We start from the raw sequence: 20,591 nt of genomic DNA, 5'->3' as shown, positions 1-20,591 counted from the left end.
TAAGAAACTTCATACTACCAAGATGCAATTACCATTTTCTATGTTTTGACATGCAGTATAGAAACTTCCGAGGCAGGGGCACCTGGGTGGCTTAGCTGGTTAAGTGACTGCCTCTGGCTCAGGTCATGATCTCAGGGTTCTCAGATCAAGTCTTCCACTCCCTCTGCCACTCCACCTCACTCATGCTCTCTCTCAAATAAAAAAAAATCTTTAAAGGAAAAAAAAAAGGAAGAAAGAAAGAAAAAAAAAAGAAACTTTTCAGGGAGAAATAATAAAAGATTTTCAGGAAGGGAAAAAACACACTACATATCGATATTAAGATTCTTTCAAGTTTCAAAAGGTAAAAATATGAAAACCATGTATTTGGTTTTTTTAAGATTATTTACATTATTTATTTCACAGAGAGAAAAAGAGAGAAAGAGAGAGGGAGAACACAAGCAGGTGGAGTAGCAGAGGGAGAGGGAGAAACAGGCTCCCCATTGAGCAGAAAGCCTGATGCAGGGCTTGATCCCAAGACCCTGGGATCGTACTTGAGCCAAAGGCAGAGGCCTTAACCCACTGAGCCACCAGGTGCCCTGAAACCACGCTTCTTTAAAAGCAAAGAATCTTAAACATGTATTAACCTGTCTATGTTCATTAAATGCATGTGTACAAGCATTTACAGGTGGCAGCTGCACCTGTGGTGAGCAGAGCATAACAGCTGTACAATCACTAGGCCATATGCTGGAAACTCACGGAACACTGTGTGCCAACTATACTTCCATTAAAATAGTAAACAAAATTTTTAAAGAATGTTCATAGCACTCCCATTTGTAAGTCAAAAACTGCAACTAACCCAACCGCCTACCTAGAGTAAAAAAAAAATATGTTGTGCTATATTCATAAAACACTCCATAGGACTGAGAAAGGAACACACAACCTACACACACAACGGCACAGATAAAACAGCATGAGTCAAAGAAGATAAACACAAAAGAATATATTCTACACTCCCCTTTAATGTAAAGTTCAAGAAGTGTTGAACTAATCTCTAAGAAAGAGGAAAGTGTTTACTCTTGTGGGGGAAATGGTTGTACATAAAAAGGGGCTTGAAGCTTCCAGAGTAACGTTCTGTTCCCTAAACTGTATTCTGGTTACATATGTGTATTCACTTTGTGAAATTTTATCAGGCTATGCACTTACGACTTCTGCACATGGGATTCCTTAAAAGAATTTATAAAAGTGGGAGGCGAGCAGCGAAATACAATTACACCCATGTTTATGTTTGTGTCTTCCCACCGTACAAAGTTAAGTCCCCAAAGAAGACTCGTTGACTAGCAGTCTAGGGGTCTCACAGGATTGCATTTCCTTGGTGGAAAAAGATCCAAAAACTGGTTCTCAGATTTTTTTTTCTTTTTTTTTTGATTCTCAGAATTTTATTTTTATCTTGTTAATGGATAAAAAATTGACCGGACTCAAGGAAAGTGGTTATAAACTCAGGAGAGAGCAATGTGAAAACTTTCAAACACGTTTCACATCAACCTATTAAATTTACAATCAAAGATACTGTGTTCAGTAATAGAAGTATTCATATTCACAAAGCTGGAAGATCCATGAAGGAAGTGACTTTGACTCTTTCTTTCACTGCTAGAGCTCTAACATCTAGAAGAATTGGCACATGGCAGATATCAATAAAAATTCACTGAATGGATGAATAATTATTTCCTGAGGAGGGCACTCACCTTCCCCAGTGACAAACTGTCTGGGAAGCCAAATTAACACCCAAAGCAGCTCAGTGATCATAAAAACAGGATGAAGAGCTTGAGAGAGAGTTCATCTAAACATAAAGGCCTAAGAAAACACTCCAATCGCACATCAAAGCCACCCTCTGAAAACCTCAGACTATTTATGTCTGCCACATTCCTCCCTACTGCCAAGCCAGCTTCAGTGTGACTTCTCATTCTTCTTCCATACTTAATGTCTCCCTTCAGTTAACATATTTTATTTACATAAATTAATACTACTGATTAAGTTACAATCAAGCTGAACTTTTAACCATATTTAAGACTGCTTTTGTATATATTTAGTCTTATAAATTATAAGTTAACTTTTCCATTATATTCATGCTTTTGAAAGGCACCCTGTTGATACCTTTATATATCACTTATTAATGAGTTTTTTAAAAAGTAACAGTTTAACAAAAAGAAATGACAAAAACAGAATATAAGGGTCCAATTAAGTAAGTCAACACTGCACATCACGAAAGTAAGAAAGATTATCACTTCTCAGCCTTTTGACTAAGATCACGAAAGTAAGAAAGATTAAATTTCTCCCTTAAAAAGTCACCTCACCTTTTGGATTTTCTCTTGTATATTACTTTGGTCATCATAGGGTTCCATTCTAGTTAAAAAATAAATGATCTCATTAGTCATTCATTTTAATTTCATGGTAATTTACCACCAAAAGAGTGAATGATCCATAAACCCACTCACTAACAACCATTCCAATTTTTAAAAAAATACAATTCTAGCTCAAAGCAATCACTTTTTTTATAGATTTTATTTATTTATTTGACAGAGAGAGAGCAAGAGAGCACAAGCAGAGGAAGCAGCAGAAGGGGAGGGAGAAGCAGACTACTACTAAGCAGGGAGCCTGACTCAGGGCTTGTTCCCAGGACCCCAGATCATGAGCCAAAGGCAGACCCTTAACCGACAGCCACCCAGGCACCCCAAAAGCAATAAATTTATTAGAAGAAGTGAACTAGGAATCAGAATTATGTTCTAATCCTATGGGACTCAGTTTCTTTACTAGTGAAATACAGGAGCTGCACTAAGGCAACTTTCAGCTCTAATATAAAAATCACTTACTTTTTTTTTTTAAACTATTTTTATATTTTAAGATTTTTTTTTAATTTGTTTATTTGACAGACAGAGATCACAAGTAGGCAGAGAGGCAGGCAGAGAGAGAGGAGGAAGCAGGTTCCCTGCTGAGCAGAGAGCCCGATGTGGGACTCAATCCCAGGACCCTGAGATCATGACCTGAGCCAAAGGCAGCAGCTTAACCCACTGAGCCACCCAGGCGCCTCTCACTTACTTTTTTATTTGGTTTTGCTGTTCCATACATTCTGCTCTCAAACTTCGTACTTGTTTAACTGACAATCTGTAAGAAAACATAAAAAAACAATTATAATTCCACTACAATTAACGGGTATAGGCCACTTTGATATTTTCCCCCATTTGTTATCTTTTCTCAAGGCCTCTGAAGACTACTCTTCCAAATACAGCCAGGGGCCAGCTAAAGGAGTCTAGACTTTCTCCAAGACTTACAGTGTGATCTAACATACAGGTTGCTATTGAGATGGACCAGGACTTCTCGGCTCATATACACTCTGTCTCCAAATAAAATGATGGAAGTAGGACTACTCTGCTCTCTTATCCTCGTCACACATACCTAGGGTTATGATAGGCAACATTGTAGTTTCAAGATGACTTCAAAGTATTCTTTAGTTTTCACAACAGGTAACACAACATTTACAAAGTTGTCTTGGGGTGCCTGGGTGGCTCAGTGGGTTAAGCCTCTGCTTCAGCTCAGGTCATGGTCTCAGGGTCCTGGGATTGAGCCCCACATCGGGCTCTCTGCTCAGCAGGAAGCCTGCTTCCCCCTCTCTCTGCCTCTCTGCCTACTTGTGATCTCTCTCCCTCTGTCAATATATAAATAAAATCTTTAAAATAAATAAATAAATAAATAAATAAAAAGCTGTCTTACTGTAGTTGTTTATAATCATTAAAAATTTGACACAGTTGGCGCACCCAGGTGGCTCAGTGGATTAAAGCCTCTGCCTTCGGCTCAGGTTATGATCCCAGGGTCCTGAGATCGAGCCCCGTATGGGGCTCTCTGCTCGGCGGGGGGCCTGCTTCCCTTCCTCTCTCTCTGCCTGTCTCTCTGCCTGCTTGTGATCTCTGTGTCAAATAAATAAATAAAATCTTAAAAAAAAAAAATTTGACACACTCTATTTCTTGAGACTAGAAACCTTGCCTGTCTTGTTTAATGCTGAACAACAGTGCCTAAACAATATCTGGCACACAAAAGTAACTCAAATAAAATTCTGCTGACAAGAGGAACCTAAATATAACACAAGATGAGATGGTTAAAGAAACTATGAAATACCTACTTGATGGAATATCTACTTATCTACTCAACTATTAAGTAGATATTAAAAGCAATATACTTAAGAAAATTCAAAAAATAGGGACGCCTGGGTGGCTCAGTTGGTTGGACGACTGCCTTTGCTCAGGTCATGGTCCCGGAGTCCCGGGATCGAGTCCCACATCGGGCTCCCAGCTCCATGGGGAGTCTGCTTCGCTCTCTGACTCGCTCATGCTCTCTCTCACTGTCTCTCTCTCAAATAAATAAATAAAATCTTTAAAAAAAAAAATAAATAAAAAAATAAAAAATAAATAAAAAAAAATTCAAAAAATAAAAATATTTTTTTAATTTTTTAATAAAAGCAATATAGTACGGCAATACGGAAAAATTTACAGAATGAAATATGAAGAGAAAAAATACAAAATAGAATGAGCAAAATAATTAGAGCATAAAGATGTAAATCCATGTTTAAAAAAATGAAAAACACCTAAGACACTGAATTTTTAAACTAAGGTAATATTTTCCTTTGCTCTAAAGTTTCATGTACATCTGCACAGTTTTCAAATATCTTATTCAGAAGTTATCTGGCTTTAAAATGAAAATAGGGGGACGCCTGGGTGGCTCAGTTGGTTAAGCAGCTGCCTTCGGCTCAGGTCATGATCCCAGCGTCCTGGGATCGAGTCCCACATCGGGCTCCTTGCTCCGCAGGGAGCCTGCTTCTCCCTCTGACTCTGCCTTCCACTCTGTCTGCCTGTGCTCGCTCTCACTCTCTCTCTCTTACAAATAAATAAATAAAATCTTTAAAAAAAAAAAAAATAAAATAAAAAAAAAAATAAAATGAAAATAGGACACTAAGGGGTTTTGAGGTAGGCACAGATTACTGCCACTGAAGGTACACTGATGACATTTGCTAAGGAGAAAGGAATTTTCATTTTCTTTTGGGTGGGGTGGGGGGAGAAAGAGAGAGCACTCGAGGGAGGGGCAGAAGGAGAGGGAGACAGAGAATCTTTTTTTTTTTTTTTTTTTAAAGATTTTTTATTTATTTATTTGACAGAGAGAAATCACAAGTAGTCGGAGAGGCAGGCAGAGAGAGAGAGAGAAGCAGGCTCCCTGCTGAGCAGAGAGCCCGATGTGGGACTCGATCCCAGGAACCTGAGATCATGACCTGAGCCGAAGGCAGCGGCTTAACCCACTGAGCCACCCAGGCGCCCCGGGAGACAGAGAATCTTAAGCAGACTCCACACCCAGTGCAGAGCCATGAGGAGGGCTAGATTTCACAATCCTGAGATCATGACCTAAACCAAAACCAATAATCAGATGCCTCACCAACTATGCCACCCACATGCCCCTGGAATTTTCATTTTCTAACTATCAATGTATTACTTACTGTGCATTTTCCTGATACTTTCGGGTAACACAGTCTTCTCTTTGCAAAACGTGTAAAAATCTATTACGTGCCACATGGCATCTGGCAATGCATTTGTGCATATCTTGTGATTTTACATTAAATGTCTCTGTAAAACGTATAGAAGAATCTATATGGAAGATAAATAAGATCACAGAAAATATCAAATATCAAAAATTGGAGATTCATTAATTTTAAGAGATGAGTAATTCAAACAACTAACAACTCCTTAAAAACAGGTATGCCACATAAACAGATACAACTAATTTTAACAAAAGCATGGAAATCTATTTTTAAGTAGGCAACTAAAAAAAGGTATCTGAAGTTGAGTTGTTTTATACAATCATAAAAACTTTGAAAGTTTCTCTGCCCCAAATAATTCTTATTATCACAGCTTGATATATCCATGAACAAATACACTGTTATACAAGAGCAACTTACCAGGATCTCTTCACAACAAAGAAAGAAAATCAATTAAAAGAGATGAGGTTAGATCACAACACGTCTTTTGCTGTTTATTTTTCTATCTAGTAAGACCAACAGAACAACCAAACAAAACCAGTCTCCATTTCTCCGGTAATTCTTGGCTGCGTTAATAATGATCAAAGCAGAACCTGAGAACAATCCATCCAAACATTTCAGAATCCACATTTTTAGCTGTAATAAATCCTACATTAATGGCTAAATGGATAAACAGATAAATGGAGACCACTCCAGTGCACCTGACATTACTAATCCAGGTCCTAGTGCTATCCCCAAAGAAGCCACAAATTCTATATATTCAACTGGGGATGAGTTCACGGAATGCAGAAGTCATCTAGACACTAAACATGTGACTGGAATTGATTTAAATCAGAAAGCAGAAATAGGAAAACCCATGCTTAGAAGCCTTATGCACAACAAACTCTTGCTAACTCCAAACATACATACTTCATATGAAATACTTTGGGCTAGTGCTCACTTCAACAGCACATATACTAAAATACTTTGGGCTACATGTAATTGGAATAGACCATCTACGAAAAGAAAAACTGGTAACAATGCTTATGTTGCATTTAATTTTACCTATACAAATACTTAAACACCAAAATCATATGTATAAGTTCTTTAAAAATCATGCATAGAAAATAAAATGGGAAAAAAAGGTTTACATATCGTATCACAGAGAAAGGATAGTAATAAATAAGAGCTCCTATAAATGAAAAAAAGCAGTAACTTAAGAGAAAATGAACAACTATGAATATAGTGTATAAAAAACACAAGGTGCTCTTAAATATATGAAACAATTTTCAATCTACCTAAATAAGAGAAATACAAATTAAAACCCCACCCTCAGATTCCACTTTAACCTATCAGACTAAAAAGATAAAAATGTCTGACCACACACAATGTTGTTATGTGTGACAGAGGTATGAACTGATCAATCTCCACAGAAAATACACAGATAACTAACAAAATGCACAATTCCTCTGACCAAGCAAATGGTAAATGGTCTTCAGGAATCATACACACACACACACCAATAGTTACTTATGTTCATTAGAGGCTTTCAAACTACAGTTCCTGTAGAATATTAACTATTACCTTGTGAGGTAATTTAATGTTTTTATCTTACCTTGCTTTATTAAAATCTCTTTATGACTTATAAATTATGAAAAAAATTTAAAACTGAAAACAAAAAAATTCTTATTAAAAATATAACTTACTTTTAGAATGGGTTTTGATATATTTTATTGCAACAAATCGTGCAAAATGATACATCAGATGAATAAACTTAGGACCACCAGGAGAAAGAAAAAGTGACCCAACAACTTGAGGAAAGCTACTTCCACATTCCACCTATGGAAAAAAGAAATAAGACAATTTGAAGACTTTATTAATAATAAACTTATCAAGTAATAACCATAACTCTGGGGAGCCCCAGCTGCACAGCTGGTTAGGGGTCTCTTGGTTTTGACTCAGATCATGATCTCAGGGTCGGGATCAAGCCCCCCTTCTGGCTCCGCACTCAGTGCAGAATCTGCTTAGAATCTCTCTCTCCCTCTTCCTCTGCCCCTCCCAACCCATGCCTCATGGGTGCTCTCTGTCAAATAAATAATAGATCCTTTGAAAATAGTAATAGTAATAGCCATAATTCCTACTATGTAAAGATTATTCCATTTGAACCAGAAATTGAATATTGGAATATTTCTAAACTCTTGGTGGACTTGGTCACAAAAACTAATTATAAAGCCACAATTATGGATACTATATGGGGACACAAGTTAAAGTAATCTATCATCAAAAAAGTTTTATTTAGGGGCACCTGGGTGGCTCAGTGGGTTGAGCCTCTGCCTTCAGCTCAGGTCCTGGGATCGAGCCCTGCATCGGGCTCTCTGTTCAGTGTAGAGTCTGCTTCCCCCTCTCTCTGCCTGCCTCTCTGACCACTGGTGATCTCTCTCTCTCTGTCAAATAAATAAATAAAATCTTTTGGGACACCTGGGTGGCTCAGTTGGTTAAGCCGTTGCCTTCAGCCCAGGTCGTGATCCCGGGGTCCTGGGCTCCTTGCTCGGCGGAGTCTCGGCTTCTCTCACTGCCTCTGTCTGCCTCTCTGCCTGCTTGTGTGTACTCTCTCTCTCTCTCTCCGGCAAATAAATGAAATATTTTACAAGTAAATAAATAAATAAATAAAATCTTTTAAAAAATAAAAAAAAATTTTTAAAGTTTCTTTAAACAAAAACTATGACATAAACTTGCAAGAACTCAGAAACCTATTTCCAATGCATCTAGGCAGCAAAGCTGGTTTCCTAGATATACACAAAATCCTAACCAAAACCACCAAAAATATTTTAACAAATATTTCCTCACTATTATACTGTTAGCATAAAAGCATTAAAGACTTCACCTCCAAAAAATTAATGTAAGATTATACTTCAACAAAGCCAAAAATAAAATTTAAGGTAGTTGGTTTTTCTTTTTTTTTTTTTTAAGATTTTATTTATTTATTTGACAGACAGAGACCACAAGTAGGCAGAGAGGCTGGTAGATAGAGAGGGGGAAGCAGGCTACCGACCAAGCAGAGAACCCGATGCAGGGCTCGATCTCAGGACCCTAAGACCATGACCTGAGCAGAAGGCAGACGCTTAACCCACTAAGCCACTCAGGCATCTCTTAATGTAGTTTCTAACTTAAGTTTACATCTTCCAGAAAGAGAATACTTACAGAAATCTTTTTTAACCATTCATAGCAATGTTTCCGGAATTCAGTGTCACTCTTTTGGTCAAATGGAGGCCAACAAAGCCTTAAAAGAACAGATATAAAAGCATTAGAATTATGAACAAAAAAACTTGGGGAAATTTTTAAACATGAAACTTCTGTCCATAAATGCTAAATGAACCAAAGTTAGTATTTATAGATTTCAACTAAAGAAGGACAACAACCGGGGCGCCTGGGTGGCTCAGTGGATTAAGCCGCTGCCTTCGGCTCAGGTCATGATCTCGGGGTCCTGGGATCGAGTCCCACATTGGGCTCTCTGCTCAGCAGGGAGCCTGCTTCCCTCTCCCTCTCTCTCTCTGGCTGCCTCTCTGTCTACTTGTGATTTCTCTCTGTCAAATAAATAAATCTTTAAAAAAAAAAAAAAAAAAAAAAAAAAAAAAAAAAGAAGGACAACAACCTGTGAGAAATTGGGTATTTTCCTTTATAAATTACTATAAGGTTGAGTCCAGTTTACCACAAATCATCAGTGTATAATATTAAATGAAGGAATGAAACATCATTAAAATTACTACAAATTAGCTAAAGAAGACAACACTCTCAATGAATTCACTGAACTAAGCAAAAAGATGGTATTAATAAATTAGTATGTTAAGCCTGGGGTGGGGGGTGAGAGAGAGAGAAACATAAATGATTGCACAGGAAGAGCCAGAAGGAATGACGTGAGAGCTTTGGACTCGCAAAGACAACCCATAACACAGTCAGTGTGTACTACTGTTTTGTATATAAACAATATATAAAATGATTAAAAAGTTTTGCCTCTGTTTTAGTCAAAAACAATAAGACTTAAAATTTACCTATTACTTTCCCCTGATAAATTTTTATTCTGAGACATAATTATTTGTTTAGGACCTCAGTTTTTAATACTTCTGTGTCATACATTCTATAGTCATGTAAAAAATTGAGTATGCATGGAATAATAAGGACTAAAAGGCTAAAATGTCAGCAGTGATATTTTCTGGTTAGCGAGTTTAGGAATGATGTTTACTTCTATCTTTACATTTTTCTGTATTTCCTGAATTACTTAAAACGAACTGTATTTTGTTTATAATCAGAAAAGGGGGGGGCGCCTGGGTGGCTCAGTGGGTTAGGCCACTGCCTTCGGCTCGGGTCATGATCTCAGGGTCCTGGGATCGAGTCCCGCATCGGGCTCTCTGCTCAGCGGGGAGCCTGCTTCCTCCTCTCTCTCTCTGCCTGCCTCTCTGCCTACTTGTAATCTCTCTCTGTCAAATAAATAAATAAAATCTTTAAAAAAAATAATCAGAAAAAGGGGGAGGGATGCCTGGGTGGCTCAGATGGGTAAGCCGCTGCCTTCGGCTCAGGTCCTGATCCCAGGGTCCTGGGATCGAGTCCCACATCAGGCTCTTTGCTCGGCGGGGAGCCTGCTTCTCTCACTGCCTCTGCCTGCTGCTCTGCCTGCTTGTGTGTACTCTCTCTCTCTATCTCTGGCAAATAAATAAAATCTTTAAAAAAAAGGGGGGGGGCTGGAAAATCTATTTTTATTTGGGCAGAATAAGTCCTATAGCTTAAAGATAGAGATTTCCAGAAAAGATGTTTTAAATGTGCTCCTGGCCACTCACAGCTTTAACTGGACACAAAATATTAAGAATAAATTATCAAAAATAACAATGCCTAAACAATTCACTTGTTACTTTTCTTCTTAAGATTTATTTTTAGAGACAGAAAGCACAAGTGGGGGGGAAGGGCAGATGGAGAAGGAAAGAATCATAAAGCGGACACTGTGCTTTTCTATTTAAGAGGATAAGAGCAAAATACAAACATCAAAACAAAGTTAAACACTTTTTCTGGTGGTATAAGCCCAAATCACATACAAAATATCTTGGATCCAAAGTTTACAGATATTCATGTTTTTATCTCCTCCTTAAACTGATACTCAACAGTATCTAACATTAGACTAAACATAATAGGAATGATTTTCACCTACAGCACTTAACACTTATATATCACTGACAAAAATAGTAAGGATTTAGAGACACCCAAAAAGTAAAAATAGACAAGGAGCACCTGGGTGGCTTAGTGAGTTGAGCCTCTGCCTTTGGCTTGGGTCATGATCTTAGGGTCCTGGGATCAGGCCCCACATCGGGCTCTCTGCTCCTTGAGGAGCCTGCTTCCCCCCCGCCCCTCTGCCTGCCTACTTGTGATCTCTCTCTCTCTGTGAAATAAATAAATAAAATTTTAAAAAAAGGTAAAAATAGACAAGACAAGTAATATTGCATACAGAAAAAGGAGTAAGGCAGGGGGTAATCAGCAAAAAAAAAAAGAGAGAGAGAGAGAAAGTAAGGCAAAACTATACAAATAGATTGGTACCAATTAACAGCATGGCCTGATTGTGACTAAGAAGAATGTTGGGAACTAAGTATATAAAACAAAAGTCTTATCTATAAAATAATCAATGATTTTAAAATATATGATTTTAAGATAGGTACCAAAGAAAAATCACTCAGATTTACAAAGGTCAAGCACTAAATTTATAAGATTCAAACCTGACTTTTGTGATATCAATTCATATAGTGAAAGGACAAAGCTGAAATTCTGGCTTATACAGAGCCTACTCCCTTTTCAAATTTGAGAATGACTACTTAGAAAAAGAAAAGAAAAGAACTTGACTCACTTGAAAATTTCTTTGGTGAGAGACTGGTCCAGTGTTTGAAACAAAAAATAAGAAACAATTTGAAAGGCATCACGGTTCAACTTGTCAAACATGTTCCTAGTAGTTTAAAAAGAAAGAGAAGCAGAGGAAAAAAAAAAAAAAGAAAAATGGTTAATAAAACTAGACAGCATCAAAAGCTGTGTAAGAGTTTAACACAAATTAGTATTTTTCATTATCTTCAAGAGGTCAAAGCAAATTAAGTTTCTTTAATTCATATACATTTTATAATTAATAAAAACAAGTAGGGTGCCCAAGTGGCTCAGTCATTAAGCAGTTGCCTTCAGCTCAGGTCATGATCCCCGGGTCCTGGGGCGGGCTCCCTGCTCAGCGGGAAGTCTGCTTCTCCCTCTCTCACTCCCCGATTGTGTCACCTCTCTCCCTGTGCTTCTCTCTGTCAAATAAATAAATAAAATCTTTAAAAAAAAAAAAAAAAAAAAAGAAAAACAATAAAAATTTTCTGATTCTGATAATATTGATCAAATAGAACACTGGGAGAACTTCCTTTATCGAGGGGTACCTGGGTGGCTCAGTCGGTTAAGCCTCTGTCTTCAGCTTGGGTCATGATCTCAGGGTGCAGGGATGGAGCCCCACATTGGGTTCTCTGCTCAGCAGGAAGCCTACTTCCCCCCCACCTCTGCCTGCCTCTCTGCCTACTTGTGATCTCTGTCAAATAAATAAATAAAATCTTAAAAAAAAAAAAAAAAAACAACTTCCTTTATCGCAGAGAATATTCTACAAAAAGAAAAGGAAAACCTAATTAGGTGGAGAGAACTAACTGTGGCCTATTATATCCTGAAAATGATACAAACCAATATCTACTGAATAACAATAAAAATAGCTACCAATAGTTTATCATTTCCCAGGTAGTATTTTAAGCCTTTGGGCAATAACTCATCTAATCTTTACCGCAACCATAAAGTTAAATACTGTACTAGCTGCTTTACGATGGATTAATTCTAATGACATCAGATTATATAGTTTTTTAAATTTAGAAAGATTAGATAATTTGCCAAAACTATCCAAAATCACATCGGGAAGCAGAAGAGCAGTGACTTGAAATATGTCATCTGACCCCAGAGTCCAGGTTCTTAACCATTACATTTTAACCCCAGAACCACCCTTATATGATGTAGTTCTACCAAGTTTTTTAAAGTTTTGATTGTCCTGATTTTCCTAATCAAGACAAGCCTTAAAAAAATACAATTACATTAAAAATAACAACCAACAGGGGTGCCTGCGTGGCTCAATGGGTTAAAGCCTCTGCCTTCAGCTCAGGTCATGATCCCGAGGTCCTGGGATCGGGCCCCGCAATGGGCTCTCTGCTCGCTGGGGAGCCTGTTTCCTCTTCTCTCTCTACCTGCCTCTCTGCCTACTTGTGATCTCTCTCTGTCAAATAAATAAATAAAAACGTTTAAAAACATATAAATAAATAAATAAATAAAAATAAAAATAACAACCAACAAACCAAACCATATAAGAAATGCTACACAGCTATAAGGGATCAAGAGTTAGTGTAAGGACAGTACGGCAGCCACTGGGCCAGAGTCATCAGCCACTTTTGGATGGATGTCCACTCCTCACACCCTGTGTCCGGTAAGAAACAGAAAATTCAGGCTTCAGGAACTGCCAGAGCCAGGAGAAGAGTTTTCTGAACTTCATCTACAACAACCTGCTGATGAAAAAGGATCCGCCTCAGATGTCATGTTCCACTGCATGGCCCACCTGTAGGATTTTAAGCTACACTTTGGCAATTCCCAAGGCAAACCAAGTCAAACTTGGCACAGAGATACAGCTGCCATTTTTCAAAGTCCTTGTAGTAAAGTCTGAGTAGTAGCAGGGGAAATGGAGTGGGAGAAATGGGGTGGCTAGGTGACAGACACTGGGGAGGGTATGTGCTATGGTGAATGCTGTGAATTGTGTAAGACTGATGATTCACAGACCTGTACCCCTGAAACAAATAATACATTATATGTTAATTTTTAAAAATTTTTTAAAAAAATTTTTTTTAATTTAAGTTCTCTTAGGGCGCCTGGGTGGTTCGATGGGTTAAAGCCTCTGCCTTCAGCTCAGGTCATGAACTCAGGGTCCTGAGATCGAGCCCCGCATCGGGTTCTCTGCTCAGCAGGGAGCCTGCTTCCCCCCTCCTCTCTCTCTACCTGCCTCTCTGCCTACTTGTGATCTCTATCTATCAAATAAATAAATAAAATCTTTTTTTAAAAAATTAAGTTCTCTGGGTAAATGAAAAGGGGATAAAAATGGAGCACACATCCCAAGTTAAAAGTTTACACTCAGGGGGTGCCTGGGTGGCTCAGTGGGTTAAGCCGCTGCCTTCGGCTCAGGTCATGATCTCAGGGTCCTGGGATCGAGCCCCACATCGGCCTCCCTGCTCAGCGGGGAGCCTGCTTCCCTCTCTCTCTCTCTGCCTCCTCTCTACTTGTGATCTCTGTCTGTCAAATAAATAAAATAAAATCTTAAAAAAAAAAAAAGTTTACACTCAGGAAAGAAAAGAAATAACCTGTCAAAGTTATCAGATAAAAGATTATAAGAACCCTCCCCCATTATTCTAGTATAAAAAGGTCATATGCATGGGTGGAAAAGAGAAGAGTTCACCACAGTAGTATCAAAAGAAGTTAAAAGCAAAAGAAGCAAATATCTATAAAGGAAAAGTCTCAGAAGAAACTGAGGATATCATCAAAAAGGGGCAGCTCATTAGAACATAATAGAATATATCTAAGGATATTCTATGTGCTAATATGAAGTATTTTTAACACTTAAAACAGAGATCTGACATCTTTTCATGTCTGGTACATTTTCAACAATTATCTGTAGGGATATCTCAATTGTGTGATGCCTTACTTTCAGACTCAAAAAAAAAAAAAAAAACTGGCTTAAGAGTTAGGCAATTACTTGGGGTGTCTGGGTGGCTCAGTTGGTTAAGCCTCTGCCTTCCACTTAGGTCATGATCTCAGGGTCCTAGGATCAAGCCCTGGGTAGGGCTCTCTGCTCAAGAGGGAGTCTGCTCCCAGCACCATCACCCCCAACTGCTCTGCCTACTTGTGACCTCTCTCTGTCAAAGAAATAAAATCTTAAAAAAAAAAAAAAAAAAAAAGTTAGGGAAATACAAAAGGAGCTGTGTTGCACTGGAATGCAGGACAAATGTAGGGGAGTACACTTTTGAACAGAAAAGGCTTTGTTCTCAAGTTGAAATAAAATAAGTTGAGATTAAAGTTCCCATGCTTATTCATATGTCAAACAACTCTTGTCCTTGAAATGTTTCTATTTCTCAACTAACACAAAGGAAGATCCTTCCTTCTTATTATCTCTCAAGCCTGATATTTTTCACATAGTATCCCGTTGTCTTCCTTTTGACACTTAATAGAATTTTTAGTAAGATATTTGTTGAAGGTTTGTTCATCCACTAGACTGAAATTCTGCAAGGGGAAAGTTTATGCCTATTCTGTTCACCTTGTGTACCCATATTATACGTAAGTGAATTTAAAAAGCTAAAAAAAAATGTTAAGTAAATTTGACAGTATATTCAAGTCTGAAGCATTTTAAAGAGGACACCTGTTTCAAAATAATAGCTCCCTCCTAACAACCAACTAAAATGACTTTTAGGGATAATCTATGATGGTGCTGGGGAGGAGGGAGCACAGATTTTAACTAAATTTCAAAGGCAGAAAACAGACTGCAGCTGGAGAGAAATCTTAAATTGCTAAACACTGAAGAGAAGGTTTGTGGTGGAAATGGCAAGCTTCAAGCTTCTCTGCCAGCACAAAGAAAAAGAAACTATACTGTGGGCAATTAAATCATGTGAAATAACTGGACTATTTATTAATACATAAGTATAACCTTAGAAATGCTCTCTACTGGTTGACAATTTTTAGAATAGGCTTCTAACCAAAGCACTTCTATATGTAAATAATAGTAACCTCTAAACAAATAGTTAACCAGTAAATCTTAATTATGGCTCTAAGCAAAAAAAAAAAAAAAAAAAAGTATGGATCTAATCTTTGACAGTAAAAACTATACATTTGAAAAAAAGTCAAGAAGAAAGCAAGGGAGGGCAGGAAAGTGTGAGTGAGCTAATGAATTATCTTATAAGTAACAGCAACTTTCATTGTGAAATTACATAGTGGGGAATTAAGAGATCGTTTGAAGTGATACATCAAGAAATAGATGTCTAAGCACACTGCCACCAGAAGAAATGAAACAATAAGAAAAGTCAAAAGACTGAAAACAATTAACAGCCTACTTATCTCGAATTTCTCTTGGGCTATATCCCGTAAGTTGGTAAGTTTAGACACAGAAATACATACAAAGTCTCTAGATTTATGTTCATAACCATTATATTAGTGACAAAGTAGAGAGGGATTTTTACTTTCCATTTTCATACCCTTTTCTACTATTTTTTTCTGAACTACGCAACGTCTCGGTTTGTAAAAATTATCAACTAGAAAACAATCACCATGAAAGGCTCCTTGGGTCCCAAAGCCCTTGAACATACTGTCCTCACACCCGTCCACGAGCAACTCTCCATCCCTCCCCGGACGTCACAGACCACCCAGCATCACCACTAAAGCAGGATGAAGCCATCCCTCCAGTCTTGCCCCAACTGCAGACACGACCCCTTACAAAGCGTTCCCGGCACAGTTCCGCGACTGAGAGTTTCTGCCACCAGGCTGGCACCCGCCAAGAGCAAGGGCTTTGTAGCCAGTGCCGGCACAAAGTAGCCGCGGGACTACTTGATTCATCACCCAGCGAGGTCCGCGAAAAGGGTGGGTCCCACCAGCGCGTCCCAGCTCCGACTCCCCCGCCCCGTCAGCCCCGGCTCCTTACACGCCGAGGTGCGTGTGCGACACGATCTTTCCGCAGGCAATGGTGGCCGGGCCTGGCTCGAAACCGAGCGCCTGCAGATACATCCAGAGATGCTCCTTCTCGAAAGAGGTGACCCACACAGAGCTCATCTTCGCCGTAGGCGGTATCACTGCAAAAGAAGGAAGCACAGGCCCGAGAGATTCAGAGTGGCTTTAGGCTCCCTCCCTACGGGCAGCCTGAGGGAGCGGCGGCCCCTCCATTGCCACCGCCTGTTCCTCTGTCGCCCGGAGCCATGTCACCTCAAACGACCATGAAGTCTCAGGGAAACGGAGCCTTTAACGGTACTACGGTACAGCTGCCTCAGCAGAACCTACAAAAACCAAGACTCCCGCGCTTCCGGAAAAGCGGTAAGCGCTGGCGCTGCCTAGCTTCCGGTAGAGGAGGGACTTCCACGGCCGACTATACTTCCCGCCATGCAATGCACCCTAGTTTCCATCTCATCCCGCCAGGCCTTGCCGAACAACTACAAAACCCACGGTGCATTGCGTCGCCAGCGAAGTCTTTTGCGTTTGCGTAATTTCAAACGGATCTAGCAGTTGCTCCGAGGCTTGGCGCTTTCTTCTGTTTTGTGGCTTTGGTTCCTTTTGCTCCTATTGGTTGATTTCGTCAGGTTAAAAAAACAAACAAAAAAACAAAAACGGAGCTTTGGGACTGTAGCTCGGTGTAGAAGAAAAAGCAGTGGGTTCCATCCTAACCTATCTCACTAGCTGTGGGTTGTAACGACATCTAAACACTAAGCCCCAGGTCTGTCATTAATAAAATGCCCTCTTGTATGCCCTCAAATGCTGAATGTACCTTTCTTCTTAATGGCAGCAGGGGCGCCTGGGTGGCTCAGGTCATGATCTCAGGGTCCTGGGATCGAGTCCCACATCGGGCTCTTTGCTCTGCGGGGAGCCTGCTTCCTCCTCTCTCTCTCTCTCTCTGCCTGCCTCTCTGCCTACTTGTGATCTCTGTCTGTCAAATAAATAAAATGTTTAAAAAAAAAAAAAAGAAAAGAAAAAATCTGGCAGCAAAACTGCCTCGGAGGGGGCTTTATGCGATGGATATTGACTAGCATAAATAAAGAATGGAAAGGCCAGGAGAGTAAAGTTCAGAAAATGGCAAATCATGTGCCACTCCACTCAATCTTTATATGCCAGCAATCCAACTTACATTTTAAAAAAGAGCTTAGGCTCCATAGCTCAGGGGTTAGAGCACTGGTCTTGTAAAAAAGAGCTTAATGTGTCATTCTAGGTGAATGACCTTATAACTACCACCAAGGACAAGAAATAAAACTTTTCCAGCCATTCCTGAAACCCCTCCTTTCCCAAGAAAAGAGCCACCATTCTCACTTTTATAGTAATCACTCCTTTGCACTGTCTTATAGTTTTTGCCAGTTAAATGTGCTTCTCTGGACATTATAGTTCAGTCTTACCCTTTTTATACTTGCTTTGCCCTCTTCTTTTTTTTTTTTTTTTTTTTTTTTTTTTTCAGTTTTTAACAGATTTTTTCTTTTTTTTTTTTTAATACTATCATTTAATATACAGGCTTTCCTCCATTCTCCCTTCCTCCTTTTTTTCTTACAACTTTTCTGTTGAGGAACAGGTGCTATTTGACCTGAATAATATGCCTTACTCTAGGTTTTACTGATTGTAGATTTGCTGTAGTTCAAAATGTTCTTCTATTTCTGCCCTCTGTATTTCCTTCAAATTGACCCCTGGATCCAGAGGGATTGATGAGATTCAGATATAATTCCTATGGCAAGTCTAGATGATTGGTGGTGCTGTTTCATCAATCTGTACATAGCTTTATTTATGCCATTGACAGCCATTGATGCTGAATGCCTAGATCTATTAATATAGTGGACATTGCAAAATGTCAAAATTCTAATTTATTATTTGCTAAGAACTGAATGTTGGTTCCTTCCTCCCTCTAATTCCTGTGTTGAAACCCTACTCTTCAATGTGATGGTATTAGAAGGTGGGGTCTTTGGAAGATAATTAGGATTAGATGAGATCATAAGGGTGGAACCCTCCTGAACAGGATTAATGTCCTAAGAGTCACAGGAGAGCTTGCTTAAGGATCTGCTTTTTCCACCATTTAAGGATTCGAAGGGAAGTGGATTTACTGCAACCTAGAAGGGTCTTCACCAAACCCAACCAGGCTCATGTCCTGATTGCAAACTTTCAGCCTCCAGAGCTGTGAGAAATACATCGCTGTTGTAAACCACTCAGTCTAAGGTAATTATAGCAGTCCAAGATAATCATTTTTTTCTTGTTAGTAACAATTATATGATAGAAATTTTCCCACATTTACTGTTTTATCCAGGGGTAAGGATATAAGGAAAAACAGGGCGTCTGAGTGGCATAGTCAGCTGGGAGTCCAACTCTTGTTTTCTGCTCATGTCTCATCTCAGGGTTATGGGATGTGTTGGGTTGCACACTCAGTGTGGGGTCTGCTTGGGACTCTCTCTGCTCTCACTCTGCCCCTCCCTGCCTCTAAAATAAATCAATAAAATCTTTAAAATATAGGTGTATATATAAAGGAAGATAAATCATTCATTCTTTCCTTTAATTTTTTTCTTTTTCTTTTTTAAATTGTAGTTCAATCGAGTAACATACATTATTTGTTTCAGGGGTACAGGTCTGTGATTCGTAAGTCTTGTATAATACCCAGTGCTCATTACAACACATGTCCCCAAAATCCATCACCCCATTACTCCAACCCCCAACTCCCTTTCCTTCCAGCAACCCTCAGTTTGTTTCCTGAGATTGAGTCTCTTATGGTTTGTCTCCCTCTCTGGTTTCATCTTGTTTCATTTTTTTCTCTCTTCCCCTATGATCCTCTGTCTTATTTCTCAAATTCCTCATACCAGAGAGTTTATATAATAATTGTCTTTCTCTGATTGGCTTATTTCACTTAGATAATACCCCCTAGTTCCATCCACATCCTTGCAAGTGGGAAGACTTAAATTATTTTTGATGGCTGTTTTTCCCTTTATTTAACAGTTAATTGGTTTGTTATCCCCTGAAGGTGACCAATTAAATTTTTATATGTATAATGATACACTTCGATATTTAAAAGGGTTTGCACTTGATGGGGTTCAAACTATTGCAATTATTATCCTTACTGAAGTTCAAACTGCCCTATCTTTAGTCAATGGGAAACTCTTCAAGTCAGTTTCCTTGCCATCTGGAGTAGCAAGAAGTTCAAGGATCATCTTGTAAATTTTCTGCCTCAAACCTGGAATCAGCCATTTCTCCAAGAAGCCCTGATTTTTTTTAGTGGGAAAAGACATTTCAAAACTACAATTTGGACACTAGGGATGCTCAAAACTACTGGGTCAACCACTGTTTCTACCATTTAATACTTACTTAATGCTATTTTACACCAGGTATTGCTCTAAGCTTTTCACAAATGTTAATTTGTTTATTCTTCATAACAAACTCTACTATTATGCCCATTTTACAGATGAGGAAGTAGAGGTATAAGGAAATTAAGTAACTTGTTTAAAGTCACATGACTAGTAAGTGGCAGAGCCAGTATTAGAACACACAGTCTTTACTCCTTGCCATATATTTCCTCTTAGTTGATCTATTTTCAATCAGATGCCCACCACTAGGCTAGGAGAAAGAGAAAGAAAAGAAAAGAAAAAAAAAAACACTGACCCACAGACCTATTAAGATACCCATCCTGGCTGGGGCGCCTGGGTGGCTCAGTGGGTTAAAGCCTCTGCCTTCGGCTCAGGTCATGATCTCAGGGTCCTGGGATCCAGCCCAGCACTGGGTTCTCTGCTCAGCGGAGAGCCTGCTTCCTCCTCTCTCTCTGCACGCCTCTCTGCCTACTTGTGATCTCTCTGTCAAATAAATAGATAGTCTTTAGAAAAAAAAAAAAAAGATACCCATCCTGGGAGGCCAAAAATAAAGACAAAAGTGTCAATATTTAACTTAAAAAAAAATTTAATCACTCTGATTCAACATTATACACAGCACAATTTTTATTATAGGCATATCAGTGATTAAATTTTGAATTACATGAAATGATATATGCTGTAGAACTAGGTTCTCTTACAAAAGTTTACACCAATCAGTTTCATTACAATTAAGACCAAGTAGCCAAACAGAAAGAAAGAAAGAGATTATAACCCACAAGAGGTTAATCCCCAAAGCCTCAGGAATAAACACATGAGCAAGCATGAAGTTTAATGTGACCCAAATTGTGTATTCAGCCAAAGGGAGTATGTTCTTGTTAGTTATTCAATGTTTTGCCCTGAGAGGACTC

General features: G+C 38.8%; 2 protein-coding genes across 7 annotated transcripts in view; both read right to left on the bottom strand.

The window, feature by feature from the left end:
* Positions 1 to 17,186, bottom strand: part of HAUS6 (HAUS augmin like complex subunit 6) — a 40,446-nt gene extending 23,260 nt beyond the window's left edge. Inside the window, exons 1-8 of one of the 2 annotated variants that reach the window (XM_059411587.1) lie at positions 16,571 to 17,186; positions 16,293 to 16,440; positions 11,415 to 11,510; positions 8,732 to 8,810; positions 7,237 to 7,369; positions 5,513 to 5,660; positions 3,073 to 3,138; positions 2,331 to 2,379 (exon numbers count right to left, since the gene is read on the bottom strand). In XM_059411587.1, the coding sequence (XP_059267570.1) occupies positions 2,331 to 2,379; positions 3,073 to 3,138; positions 5,513 to 5,660; positions 7,237 to 7,369; positions 8,732 to 8,810; positions 11,415 to 11,510; positions 16,293 to 16,420 (699 nt within the window). In that variant the 5' untranslated portion in view covers positions 16,421 to 16,440; positions 16,571 to 17,186. Of the gene's footprint in view, positions 1 to 2,330; positions 2,380 to 3,072; positions 3,139 to 5,512; positions 5,661 to 7,236; positions 7,370 to 8,731; positions 8,811 to 11,414; positions 11,511 to 16,292 lie in introns of both variants that reach the window. The other variant, XM_059411588.1, reaches the window with a different exon arrangement.
* A 3,096-nt stretch (positions 17,187 to 20,282) lies between these two features.
* PLIN2 (perilipin 2) overlaps positions 20,283 to 20,591 on the bottom strand; it is a 17,675-nt gene continuing 17,366 nt past the window's right edge. For all 5 annotated transcript variants that reach the window (XM_059411581.1, XM_059411584.1, XM_059411583.1 and 2 more), the window contains one exon: positions 20,283 to 20,591. In XM_059411581.1, the coding sequence (XP_059267564.1) occupies positions 20,559 to 20,591 (33 nt within the window). In that variant the 3' untranslated portion in view covers positions 20,283 to 20,558.

The sequence above is a fragment of the Mustela nigripes genome, chromosome 9 (assembly GCF_022355385.1).
Source record: "Mustela nigripes isolate SB6536 chromosome 9, MUSNIG.SB6536, whole genome shotgun sequence".
Classification (NCBI taxonomy): Eukaryota; Metazoa; Chordata; class Mammalia; order Carnivora; family Mustelidae; genus Mustela; species Mustela nigripes.
The sequence above is the reverse complement of the archived record's forward strand: the minus strand, read 5'-3'. Positions and strand labels throughout refer to the sequence as shown.